General features: G+C 40.0%; 1 protein-coding gene across 1 annotated transcript in view; it reads left to right on the plus strand.

Moving 5' to 3' along the window:
* Positions 1-14,231, plus strand: part of adam10a (ADAM metallopeptidase domain 10a) — a 29,970-nt gene that overhangs the window by 12,615 nt on the left and 3,124 nt on the right. Inside the window, exons 3-15 of the mRNA XM_038701256.1 lie at positions 939-1,057; positions 3,717-3,875; positions 7,911-8,011; positions 8,566-8,724; positions 8,967-9,059; positions 9,429-9,612; positions 12,185-12,348; positions 12,479-12,662; positions 12,753-12,903; positions 13,027-13,210; positions 13,322-13,433; positions 13,536-13,756; positions 13,903-14,029. Coding sequence (XP_038557184.1) covers positions 939-1,057; positions 3,717-3,875; positions 7,911-8,011; positions 8,566-8,724; positions 8,967-9,059; positions 9,429-9,612; positions 12,185-12,348; positions 12,479-12,662; positions 12,753-12,903; positions 13,027-13,210; positions 13,322-13,433; positions 13,536-13,756; positions 13,903-14,029 — 1,958 coding nt within the window. The remainder of the gene's footprint in view (positions 1-938; positions 1,058-3,716; positions 3,876-7,910; positions 8,012-8,565; positions 8,725-8,966; positions 9,060-9,428; positions 9,613-12,184; positions 12,349-12,478; positions 12,663-12,752; positions 12,904-13,026; positions 13,211-13,321; positions 13,434-13,535; positions 13,757-13,902; positions 14,030-14,231) is intronic.

The following is a 14,231-nucleotide window of genomic DNA, read 5'->3' on the forward strand; positions in this document are numbered from 1 at the left end:
ATGTTCTTCTGACAGACGACTCCTATCTCAGAATACAGATCACATTGTGTTATTCTGCTTTAAAAAAGATCACATCCACTTGTTTCTTTTTAAGTTTATTTTCATGTTAAACAGACCTAGGCCTATTGGTGATCATATGCTAATTTATATATGCATGCATTTACTCAGTTCCAGAAGAATAAACATCAGGTTGCTTCATGAATAGTCATCTACGTCTTTGTCTAAGTAGGTGAGGGGAACCAATGAATGGAAGATACTGTAACTGTAACAAAAAGGCAGGGTGTGTGTGAAATTAAAACAGGAATGACGAAGGGAAAACTGAAAGGAGTCATCCTGTTCAGGAATATCCTGGACTGTGTCTGACCTTTTTCAGTATTATCTGCTACCTCCCAAAAATGTTCTGTTCAACTCCTCCCTACATTCTGTTGTCTGTCTCTTGTGCTCAGTTTTTCTTGGCTTTACTCTGTTAATGTTTTCATGTACTCAATCCCGCTGTGTAGTAAGTCTGCCTTCACGTCCTCTAAACCTCCAATACCTCCACAATGGGCTCAGAATGAGGTAGCAACGTGAACATCAATTGAGTTATCTGTTTCACACTTTGAGACCAAGCCATGGGATTATTCCTCTGAATTACTCAATACATTGCCTCAGTGGCTGGTGCACTTCATGTGACGCTTTCCTTTTTGCCTTTGCTGTCATGGTTTATGTTAACGAGGGGATTACAAACAAAAGTACTGTGCACAATTGTTCATGTGCTTTTCCTCAGGACATAACTGTTCTTGTAAACTCACTGAGCAACAACCAGCACATTGGCATTGTAAAGCTCAGTAAAAATGTATAAAAGATTTTTCTGCTGTGTGTGTGTGTGTGTGTCAAAGTGCAACTTTGTGTTTTGTGCAAATGCTAACTAGACAATTTTCTCTTGTTCTTCTCTTTAGACATTTTAACTTGCGGATGAGGAGAGATACGACTCTGTTTACTCCAGATCTCATCATTGAGATATCAGGAGAAGAGGCACCCATTGACACATCACATATTTACAGTGGAGAGGTCTTTGGTAAGTTCTGCTGTTTTCACACACCACATCTTGGTGCCATTTCTGAAAAGGAAATGTCTCTAATCCAATTATGGTTAAATTGAAAGTTTGAATCATCCCTTCTCATTATGTAATCCTACATTATCCCTTACACCTTCTGTTGAGGGACTTCTCAAACATTTCAGCTAAAGCCTAGTTCACACTACGCGATTTTTAGCCCGATTTGCCGCTGGGCGAGCTCTGCGACCGTCATGCTGTGATCGGGGGCAAATCAGCGGATCATTGGCGGTCGCCAGTTGTTATGTCTGAACTACTCAATGACTCATCAAAACAGCTCCCCGACACATTTCTGACACATCACAGACGCCGGCCAGATATATAGCATGCCAAATATCTGCAGAAGTCGGCCGACTCGACATCCACATCCAGCCAATGAGAGCAGGCAGCTGGCAGAGCAGGCAGCTACTTTTTCACTGCAAAATGCCTTTTACTCGCCTCAGCTCTCTCTGTAGCACAGACAATCCCTGCTGCCTGAGTGTGCTAATCCATTCTTTGACACAGATTTTTTGTCTTTATAATTGGTAGCTTTATAATAACAAACAACAGCTGTTTCGTGTGTAGGTTTGCTCATTTCCCGTTTCACATTTCACGTGTGTTTTCTTGACAAAACATGGTTTGGAGACCAGCGTCGGGTGACAGAGTCGCTGTCAGCTCGTGTAGTGTGTGACCCCGTTATCGATCAGACACATAGTGTGAACGCCACAACGACTTCAAGACTCCTATCACAAGACGGCAAGTTGTGTAGTGGGAACGGCGCGGCCATCGGCCGACGCTGAAAATCGTGTAGTCTGCACGAGCCTTAAGTGACAGTGTTATCATCTGCCGCCTTTTCTGTTTGCACGATCAAAGTTTGGGTTTATTCTCCCAAATGCATTATGGAATATTGGATGTCTGTGAGAGAGAGAGAAATGTAAAGTGTTTATCACATCACAATCCAACACACACAGGACTTACTTTAACCCTTCATCCTTCCCGGACGTCTTCATGCTGCCTGTCTCCTGTAGAGTTCAAATGAACAAGAGAAAAAACAATGCTCTCTTTTTTTGTGATCCGTGTGTGGAGGAGACAGAGAAACCGAAAGTTAATACTTTTCTTTATTTATGAAGTATTCGTAATCTGAGCTCTAACAATTCTGAAATCATAAAAGAAATCCACACAAATGCCCAGGCCCTTAAACAAATTAAATATGATTCAAGTTCAACTACACAACATTTAGTTTTCAACCACACATTGTGATTTTTTTAGGAGGCATTTTATAGATACTTGAGTATCTGTAAAATGCCTGGGTGTGATCCTGCTTTGTATACATTTAATAGACCTAATATTTGGGAATGCAACATATTTTAGTTTGCTGCAAGAATTTGTTTGTAAATACACTAAACACTTATTCATGTAAGTTTGACCACTGTACTTCTTGTACAGTCTGTACAACAGCCTGTATTTAGGTGTTTTTCACACCATGTGGTATTAAATCCTTTATGTGCCTTTAGAAACCATGTCTTTCTACATCATTCCCTTAATTGTATTACAAAAGTTGTGTAAATGAAATGATTAATTATTACTGTGACCATAACTATTCTTTGAAATGCAAACAATACCAGAGTTGTCTTACTCCATTCAAATACTTCTTTCTATTTGGTCAAACTGTATACTTAACAGTATGGCTGCAACTAACGATTATTTTGTCGATTAATCTGTCTATTATTTTCTCGATTTATGGATTAGTTGTTTGGTCTGTGAAATGCCAGTACTAAATATGAACCCCCTTATCCTAAGCCACTCTTCACTTAATGGAGATAATCAGATATATGGTGGCTATGTGGATGCATGTGGCAGTGGAAACAAGTGTTGCCATTCAACTGGACAGGTACCTGCACCCAGGTTATGCTAGTACAAAATGTGAGAATAGCCATCCCTCAGTGTACACATCACCAGAGGAGCAAGAGAAGCCCAACACCCGGTGGCAGCTTTGATAACAAGGTCTACATCGACGCCATAGGGGTTCCTAGAGGAGTACCAATATTCACATTAAAGAAGCTGGAATTGTAACTCCTTCTTTTTGTTGTTTCTTTTTTTTCGTAAGAAATTACTCTAAGGGATCAGTTGGGAATTTATCTAGTCTAATAGCTGACAACCTAATGATCGTTGCAGCTCTATTTACTCTCATTTCTACCTTTTGAGCTGCTTGAATATTTAGACAAGAGATTTCATTATATATTCAGTATAGAAGAATACTTTTTTGATCTTCTAGAGAGAGTAGATTAAGTGTACTTCTCTGTTTATTCTCTTTTCAAAATAATTGTAACTCAATTATTTGCTCAACCCCTCAGCCTGTTTTTATTTTCCATTTAACTCTTTTAACCCTGATCTTTTAACACTGTAACTTTTATTATTTTTTTAATGTGTATTTTTTCAATTTCCCTATGTTGCTTTTAAACTTTTTTATATTTCCCTGTTGCTTTTATGTTTTATGTAAAGCACTTTGAATTACCTTGTTGTTGAAATGTGCTATACAAATAAACTTGCCTTGCCTTGCCTTCAGGTGAAATGCTAAATTTTCTTCACAGACAAAGACTGTTTTGTCGACCTCTTCTCATCCTTATCCTCTTTTGGGTTTCAGGTGAAAAGGGCACACTGACCCATGGCTCCGTGGTTGATGGGCGCTTTGAGGGCTTCATTAAAAGCCACCAAGGAACATATTATGTTGAACCCTCTGAGAGGTACCTTAAGGACAAGAATGTGCCCTTCCACTCCGTCATCTATCATGAGGATGACATCAGTAAGTATCTGCCATTGCACACACTTTACTGAAAGGATGTAGATGTAGTCCACATAGTTTGCACACTTGCAGTGAAAGGTTTTGTCTTCCTTGTCTTTATATATGTCATAGACATGTTGGCTGGAGTACAGGTACTTTTATGGGAGCCTTCTGAAATGTATCTATCAAGGAATGTAGTGGTTTCTTCTATGTTGTTCAAAAGAATTAAGATTGTATATTAAAATCTACAAAGGATAAAAGTTAATACTTTAGGAAGGATAATATTGAGAAAAACATTGCTATTTCACTATGAGGAACAAAATTGTGATTTCTTTGTGTAGTTGGTGAAGCAAGGGGTTGATGGTTAAGCACTTAGACTTGCCTGACCAGTTTGGAGATGTTTGACAAACTGGTAGCAGCAGAATTTGGCACAAGGTGGTCAGTATTTATACAGGATATCAGGATTGGAGCATGACACAGAATAGGCGTGACTCATAGCCATGGCTAAAGTCAGACTACAAACCAACTGATAGCTGCTTAGTTAGGAAACTTCAACAGATAACTCTGAAGAAAATGTTTGGAAATAATGACTAGATTTCAAACAGGCAAGGTGTGGTTGTGGGCGAAAACACTATGAAGCAAATACTGTGTGAGTAGAAACACAATCCAGTGGCTTGAGACTCATGATTCCAGCCCAAAGAACTGCATTTAGCAGACAGACAGTGAGTCTGGTATGAACCCCTCCCTGGCTTCGGGCTAACTGATATTCACTACACTCTGCACACACAAGTACATGAACATTGGCATAGGGAGATTATTTTGAACTGCTGAAGAATATACGAGCAAATGTATTTGAAAGCACCTATTTAGAGGCCCCAAGACTGGTTTTATAATATGGTGAAGTCATCCGCCCACAGCAGGAGCATGTCATTCTATCAGTAGTGATGAAAGAGCAATTGGTCGGAGTGAACAAAAGGTTTAAAATAAGGAAAACTGAAACATCCCACATGCACCTTTATCTACAGTGAAGGCAGAGTTTTCAGATGGTCCTCCTCACATTGTGCATTAAGCTGTAATGGTAGGAGACAGAATAAAATATGTGTAATATCTATCATAGTGAAATTAATGGAAAAGAACAGCAGTACAGTAAAACATTTCAGAAGTTGAAAATCACCCTAACTTTAGACTAATACTTGTAAAACCTGAGCTTTAGCTTTTTCACATAGTCCCATCTCAGAACTAGAGGTGCTCCGATCAGGATTTTTTGGGCCGATCACCGATTGCTGAAAGCAGTATCGGCCGAGACCGATCACTGGGTCTATTTGGAGCCTTTTATTTATCATGTAGCATTATACAGCATACTGTATATTTATTTAATTGGTTCATTAACAGATGATAAAGTATCATGAAATGACAACTGTTTATTTTATTGCCAGGAAACATGGGCAACAAATTCCACTCAATCTGTGTTAGAGACTTAAACCATAGAAGCCTTTGCCTGGTTACTATGAACATCTTATAACTTAACAAATATAGCTTTACTGTGGAATAACTACAAAAACAGAACAAACAGCATCTTTATAAATTTACTACAACCATAAAAACTGCAACAAAAAAGGCTGTAGCCAAAATATTTAGGAGATCAAGGAGCACAGGCATCATGAGTTGATGATAAACTCTGAAGTAGCTGCTTTTTGTTCTGGAAAGCTCAGGCAGGTTCTGTGGGTTTTAGGGGGGAGAGAGAGGAGCAGAGAGAGGGAGAAGGGCTACAGAGAGGAGTCAAAACTGCCTTCAGTGAGATTTGAAAATAAGGAAAATTTAAATAAATAAAAATAGGCTACAATGTAAATTCCATATTATACAGTCAGTTGTTAATATTACATAGGCTACTATATTCATTAGAATTTCATATGGTTTGCCATTAGTAGGCATAGGCCTTATATCATTTCAGTGGATTGTTTTAATTTTTAATCCTTGTGCAGGAAGCACAGTCTACATATTTTACATGCTGCCACCGGCTTTACCAGAGAGAGTAGCAAACACTTTAAATACGGCCAGAAGGTTTTTATTTGAATTCATAAAGGTTATAAATACGGGAGATTTACGGGGAAACATTTAACGGGTGGATACCGGGTGAGAACGGAAAAATACGGAAAAATCTCGGGGAAAACGGGGGGGTTGACATGAGAGGAGTAGAGAGAGGAGTGGGCTAATGTGAGGCTAAATCCACACTGCTACGTTTTTAAAACAGTTTTATAACGAAAACGATCTTCGTATCAGAGTTGATCTGTCTATATTAGAACGACTGAAAACAGATCTACTGGCCGTTCAGGTAGCCTTCACTGCGCATGCGCGTGCCAGTGTAAACATGAAGCAGATGGTCTACTCCGCAGTAGCAGACGATTTAGCGAAAGAAGAAATAAATACAGACCAAGAACCACACCACCATTTTTTGCATTGACCGACAACGAAGTGGAACTGTTGCTGAAAGTAACACGGGAGTACGAGAGACTGTGTGGGCGTGTTAATCCCTTCTTGTCTGAGAAGGACTTTGGTGCTAGCTAGCTTTGAAAACCGCCCACACAGCGTAGTGAAATATTTTAGCTTCCGTTGAAAATGTCTGGCGAGTATTGCATCATCTGATCGTCTTTTCTTATCGGCCTTTTTAGCGACCACCGATCAAACTAGTTAAAGCCATCATCTGCCGATTATGATCGGTGACCGATCGATCGGAGCACCCTTACTCAGAACTATATTTAACTCATATGTCTGGCATCAGAAATATATATAATAATATTTTATGTTGGTATCAGTGAAAAAAGGTAGGAATTATGGTTATGAAAAATCCTCATTTCTGACTCTTAGCTTTCCCTGCAACTTTTTGTTCCATTCATTACATTCATTTTTTTTTTTTTTTTTTTTTTTTACTTCTGTCCAAATTGCAAGGGCCTTTTGATTAGCAGTTGAATGAGATGGCATTCACTGTTGGGACAAAAAGGGCTTTCTCTGGAAAAAATTCTCAGAGGTTAAATGTGTGGTTTCAGTGTGTGTCCAATCAGTTTAGTAACCAGCACAGAGCTCTCCTCTTTACTGAATGACCCACAATGGCTGCGAAACACTTATAGTTTGTAGTTTGGCAAATGCAAGCTGCTCAGAAGCAAGTGACCCATTAGTTTGATGGAAACCAACATCATCAGAACACATTGATTTGCAAGCCCAGATAAAAAAAAAAAAAGTGTATCTCACAGCAAGTGTGTGACCATTGTTAAGTTTGCTCACTCATAGTGACTCTTGCTGTTCACTTTATAGTTGTATAGCACTGGTGTGCACTAGATGCTTGATCTAAACCAGTTTTTCTCAAAATTTTCACTCCAAGAACCCTTAAACTGACTAACTGTATAAAATAACATGAAATGTTCCTAATCTGTTTGTTCATACCTCCTTTATCTGAAATAGCTTTTTCAGTGATGTTGGGATACTTTGAATCGCACAGTATTTGATGTGAGATCAAATGTCATGTCAAATAATGTTCACCAGCGGTGAACTACTGTGTTGTGACTTAACAGCAAAGGATGGTGATCATAAAACTGATCCAATTTTGTTTTGTTGATCCAGTAAAGACAGCTGCTGAAGCCATGCTGTGGTGGGACACAGATTCATATGTTGTCGCTGAAATGTGTATTGTTTGTATGAAAAGAGAAGAAGGCAATCGCTTTGTACACTGTGCAGTAGAGATATGAACACAGTGGAGATTACATTTGTTTGACAGTTCTTGATCAGCACTGGTAAACCAAAAGACTGGGAATTCTATTCATATTGTACAAAGAGTTTGTTTGAGGGGCCCCTCCCATTTGCCCTTTAAAATCCAATGCAGTGGATTGTACGGGTTACTTCAGTTTGTGCACTAGCTTGAAGAGAACTTTGTTACAAAGCAGTTTTACATTGGAAATGTTTTCCCACTCACCCCGGTTCACCTTCACCAGTCCACCACACATGATTCTAAAGATCATGATGCCGTGTAAGCTCCTCACAGCCATTCTCCTCCCTATCTGCCAGATTATCCTCATAAGTATGGCTCAGAGGGCGGCTGCGCAGACCACTCAGTGTTTGAGAGGATGAAGAAGTACCAGACATCTGCAACAGAGGAGCCGGTCAAAGTAAGTTCCAGCGTCACAACAAAGCCCCTCCCCTTCCTTTCAGCTCATAATTAAAACACACAGATGGACAAGGCTCATGAGATTAAAGAAATCTTATCTCATATCTGTCCGACCTTTCAATGACAGTAAGAGCATGTGTATATTTTTAGCACAGGTGTACATGCTTTCAGTGTAACACCTGATTGTTAGCTATGTTGAAGCAACGCTCAGCCTTTTTAAATACGGCAATAGAAACTTTCTCCAGAAGGTTTTTGGAGAAAATGAAAAGATGAACCCCTGTTCTTGTGTAATGTAATGCAAAACCCTTCTCTGTCTGTGTATTATCTTCAGAGCAGAAAATATTTATATCTACACAGTGGCTTAATTCCCTATTGAACCACACTTGCAAAATAAGAGACAACTACCACAAGTGACAGGGCCTTACTGTAATCAGAAGTGATCATTATTTGGCTGGGGATAGGGTTAACCATCTATCTGACTCTGCTCAATTGTTGACTACTTTGCCCTCCCCACTCCATCTTCCTTCTGTTTGATCCTGACGTTGTTTTGTTTAGGGGGTGAACAGTGTGCTAGAGGAGGAGAGCTCCTATGGTCCTGTTATTCTGAGGAGAAAGAGGGCAGCAGCAAAAGAGAAAAACACCTGCCAGCTCTTCATCCAAACTGACCACCTCTTCTTCAAATACTATGGCACAAGAGAGGCTGTCATTGCCCAGGTACACACCCTTGCACACAGTATGTAAACATGGCTCAAGTGTGGAGGCTCTTTTGCTGGTATCTATAAACTCTATCAACACATTACTTTAAGGCCGAATTAGCAGTCACAAATGTAACAGAATCATCCTGTTTTCCAGAAATGCAAGCCTCTGGGATTGTGACAAAGCTTAGCATCTTTAATGCAGTGCTGTTTCCACCGCCACTTCCTGACTACTCATCTAAATGATCATTTTCTCTACAGATCTCCAGCCACGTAAAGGCTATTGACTCAATTTACCAGGCCACAGACTTCATGGGCATCCGAAACATCAGCTTCATGGTTAAAAGGATAAGGGTGAGTTGAATCTCAGCAGTGAGCTGCTTGAACCTCAGGTGAATGCCAGCTGCCATTTTGATTCTGGGCATGTGGAGTGTGCTGCAGAATCAGTTTATATAACAAGTGATCTAAAGGGGATCAAGCTGCTAATATTTTGAGTGGAGATGTCTTTTGACCTGCCGTCTTAGTTGTGAACATTATGTTGTAGACAAAGTTTCACAGTGTGAATATTTATAATTTGATGTCAAAGGAGTTTTACAGTAATTTCTACAAGCTTTCTACTAGAAGAAGAGATGAATTAAATTCATCATGTCCTACTGTCTCAATATAGGGGTCTCTCTCCTATCTCGCTTCTCTTCCGTAATTGTTCAACTCTCCTTTGTTCAGATAAATACTACCATCGATGAAAAGGACAAAACCAATCCTTTTCGCTTTGCCAACATTGGAGTGGAGAAGTTTTTGGAGCTTAACTCTGAACAGAACCATAACGACTACTGCCTAGCCTATGTCTTCACCGATCGGGACTTTGATGATGGGGTGCTTGGCTTGGCTTGGGTTGGGGCTCCTTCAGGTTAGTATACAACACAACCATAAACACACACACACAACCTTGGTAGTGACCGCCATTGTTGCTTAGAGACATTTAAGCTGGGTTTGGGCTTTCTAACACAGGGACTTACTCCATGTCATCCAGTTGAACAGTACTATTTGCTACACTTCTGTCAGTTATGCAGGTTAATACACATATTTGAGTAGTCTTATCATTTAATTTGTTATTTTGTTAAGTTGAGGGGAGTTTGGTTTTGAGATCCCTTATCTCAGCATCAGTAGCAGAATGCTGTGGTGAGCAGAATAAGCTGAAGATGCACTGCTGGTTAGATAACCTGGCCCCTGTTATCATAGAACTAAAGTTCCTTGAAATAATGAACAAATCTCAGATACAACTGTGTCTCTGTTAACCCCAGCAGATCCTGATGAGCCTTACCATCTCAGTCATTCCATTACCAACCCAGTGCCCCACCACACACACTCACACACTCCTATATAAGTCACAGGAATTCATTAGGTGATGTCCTGTCAGCATTTTGTGTCTTGAGTTTCTCTTACTGTGTGCGTGTTTATCAGGATTGATAGGCTTTTTTCGCGAAATAGGGCCTTTCTTACAAAACAGTTAAACTCAGAATCAAGTCTTAGTGAAAGTTGAGATTTATAAAGAATTTCTCTCAAATGAACAAGTTCTGTATGTTTCATTCTTATTTTTCTATGTACTTAAAGCATTAATCTAACAAACTAATTGTCAGTATTATCCGAGGTACATCTAAGATGTGAACCTAAAGATAGCATTTGCCTTTCACAAAGAGGCTTCCAGAGCAATTTGTAGAAAAACACAAACATTATGAGTCAGAAGAAATTTCTATATTTTTTGGGTAGGAGTAGAGTAGAAAGGAATAGAAAGGGATCTTTAATGGCCTCTGAACAAAATACAGTACAGACTAGCCATGTGCTGCTGCAGTAATTAGCTAAAGTGAATGAAAGTGGCTAACATTTAACTATACATATCTCGTGTTGACAATCCCTCAGTCGGTTATTAAAGGCAGGTAATACACTGAATATAGTACCTCATAAAGCCCCACTTCAAAAATCCCAAACTATCTCTTTAAATGTGCTTATCTCCTAATGTGAAAGAAGGTGGGAATGGAGCATGGAGAAATTGCGTTATGGGCATTCTGTACTCCACCCTGAAGTTTACAATGTGTCAACTGGTTAGTATGAGAGAACTGAACATATTTCTGAACATGACTAAGTATCTATAAGCATTTATTATAGTATTTATTGTATTTTGTGAATATCTGTACATTTGAGAAAATAAGTTGCTGTTGTATAAACGTATGACTACATAACAGATAACATGTTTTTATGTAGTAATGTTTGCCTTAATCTATCCTTCTCTGTCAGCATTCATAATGTGTTCTCGAAAATCTTACATTAACTGGTTCTTCCCTAACAGACACAACATACATGAATGATAGTTATGGCGGGTTCTCCTTCCTATTCCTTTGAATAAGTTCAAACACCACCATTTCAACATGAAGAAAACTGCAACAAACACAGACGATCAATAAGGGGCGAATTAGCAATGCTGAAAGAATCGATTGAGGATAAGAGATGGAGAGGAGATGGGCTGCAGTGAGCTGTGGGGTGATTGTTTGAACAAAAGGAGTCCAGAACAAACAGCCATCAGGGATACTAATCAAGCACAGCTAATATGTATCTTGAGCAGCTAATATGTATGTGAGCAGTTGTTGTCGACATATATGTGGCTTCAGTGGAGGAGCAATGCAAGCACGCACACACACACACACACACACACACACATACATGCAGTTGACAAATACATAATGTGCAGTCATTGTCATGGTCACTTACTGTGCTTAATGGACACATTGTTTATTGCTTTGAGTGCTTTAGTCTCATGTTTCTGTTCTGTTAGAAGCAGCCTCTGAAGCTGCCTCCTAATGACTGGGTTTATGGATTATGGGAAAAGCAGCAGCACCACAGGCTTGCTTCTTGTTTGCTGTGATTGCAAGTAGTCCAGTGTTTTGTTGTTTTGTTGTTTTTTTTTGGGGGGGGGGGCTTTTTCAAGTTGATCTCAGTTTTAGCATTTTCATTTTAGAAAATTCAAAGTACAGAAAAGGCAGTAAAGATCACAAACACGATAGTTTACATGCTTCAGTTCTTTGAGCAGTCCTATGATGTACAATTTATCACATTTAAGAGAGAAGTTTTGTGAGGGTGGAGTAGATTTAAAGGTATGCGTGTTAATTTCTTTTATCGCATTATTGTATAGCCATTAATATGCATGCACAGTTACAGTATGTTTATTCTGGTATTTGGTATACCATTGTGTAAGCTGTCATTTCAGATCTGGTATTCAAGAATTACTTCACCTAACTCTTAACACCTTTCCCTACAGGAACAAATAGGCTTTTGATAGAACTTATTTGATGATTGTTTAACTTCAGTCTTTGGCAGTTAATTAACCCAATTATTAAAATACAAATAACATTCTATCTAAAATCTTGTCTAGTATTTAAATAATATGATAATCATTTCTACTATATATTTTTATCCTCCTGCCACAGGAAGCTCTGGGGGCATCTGTGAGAGGAGCAAAATGTACTCTGACGGGAAGAAGAAGTCTCTGAACACTGGCATCATTACTGTGCAGAACTATGCCTCCCATGTCCCTCCCAAGGTGTCACACATCACCTTCGCTCATGAGGTTGGGCACAACTTTGGCTCACCTGTAAGTACTGTGATTTAAAACTACCCATGTACCCTTATCTCTCTTACTAAGCTGTGGAACAAATTATATGCAGCTCTTTCTCAAGTCTCTCCGCCCTCTGTCCCCCCTTTACTTGCCTACTGTTTAACAGCATGACTCTGGGATCGAATGCACCCCTGGAGAGTCCAAGTTGCAGGACAAAAAGGAGCAGGGCAACTACATAATGTACGCCAGAGCCACATCAGGGGACAAGCTCAACAATAACAAGTTCTCTATCTGCAGCATCCGTAATATAAGCGCTGTTCTGACGAAAAAGAGAAACGACTGTTTTGTTGGTAGGTTCTCTCGTGTGTGTGTGTGTGTGTGTGTGAGAGAGAGAGAGTGAGAGAGTGAGATTCTGTCTTCATGCTGCTGTCTGTGTACAGAGTCTGGCCAGCCTATCTGTGGTAATGGACTAGTGGAAATTGGAGAAGAGTGTGACTGCGGCTACAGTGATCAGTGTAAAGACCCATGCTGCTATAACGCCAATGAAGCAGAGGGCAAAAAGTGCAAACTCCAGCCTGGAAAAGTCTGCAGGTCAGATGTGATTAGCATGCCTTTGTACAGTAAATTTGTGAAATAATTATTTATCACAAAACATTGCTCCTAATTGCATTTGTTTGACTTTTGATTGTATAATTGGTAATTCTTATTCCGCAGTCCAAGCCAAGGCCCATGTTGCACACCAGAGTGTTCTTTTAAGGGCACAAATGAGAGGTGCAGACTCGAGTCTGAGTGTGCCCAAGAAGGTACATGCAATGGAGCCACTGCTCTGTGTCCTGCCTCAGAACCAAAGGCCAACTTCACCTCTTGCCATTCAGAAACGCAAGTCTGCCTCAATGGGGTATGTTAGTAATAGTCGCCCTTTTGCTGTTTTTGTGTCGGCTATGTGCAGTTTGTGTTTGTATTTAAAGTAAAAGGTGTTTCTTTTCTTCTGCCTGCTTGTTTTGACCAGGTATGCTCTGGTTCCATTTGTGAGAAGTATGGTCTGGAGGTATGCACCTGTGCCAGCCAAGATGAGAAGAATGAGGCGGCTGAGCTGTGCCACGTGTGCTGCATGGAGAAAAGTGAGTGACGGGCTTCAAAACTGTTCAAATACACAGTAGTAATATTAAGCTAGAATTATTTGTCAGTATCTCAAGAGTCACTCCTTCCTCTTCTGCTCTCAGTGAAACCCAGCACCTGCAGCAGCTCAGGCTCAGACAAATGGGCCAACTTCTTCAACAAGAAGGTCACAACGCTGCAGCCCGGCTCACCCTGCAATGACTTTAAGGGCTACTGCGACGTGTTTATGAGGTGCCGTCTGGTGGATGCCGACGGGCCTCTGGCAAGGCTTAAGAAAGCCATCTTCAATGCAGAGCTCTATGAGAATATTGCACAGTGGATAGTGGTGAGTGTCCTGTACAGGAAAATGCAGCAGCTCTCTCTAGTGGAGCCAATACTCAGAATCTGTCAACACAAATACATATAGAAACTATTTCTGTGGTGTGTCTTGCCTGCTCACAAATATCCTTAAATATATCCTCTGTTGTCCAGGGTTACTGGTGGGCAGTGCTGTTGATGGGCATCGCACTTATTATGCTAATGGCTGGCTTCATCAAGATCTGCAGTGTCCACACCCCCAGCAGCAACCCCAAACTGCCCCCACCAAAGCCACTGCCAGGTAAAGTATATATACCTTTATATTTACATATATGTTCACATGCACCCACAGGATGTAGATAATTGAGTGCAGCTGAAGGTGAGCGATTTTACATGTTGATACTTTGTTGTATAATACGAGTAAAGTGAATTCTGTTTGAATAATGGCTTTTGAGATCATTTGCCACACAATCTGAGCATTTATATACTGCACTATTCTTGCC

This window comes from Micropterus salmoides, unplaced genomic scaffold (genome assembly GCF_014851395.1).
Source record: "Micropterus salmoides isolate LMB-PRFRI ecotype aquatic unplaced genomic scaffold, ASM1485139v1 Ms_hic_scaffold_6, whole genome shotgun sequence".
Classification (NCBI taxonomy): Eukaryota; Metazoa; Chordata; class Actinopteri; order Centrarchiformes; family Centrarchidae; genus Micropterus; species Micropterus salmoides.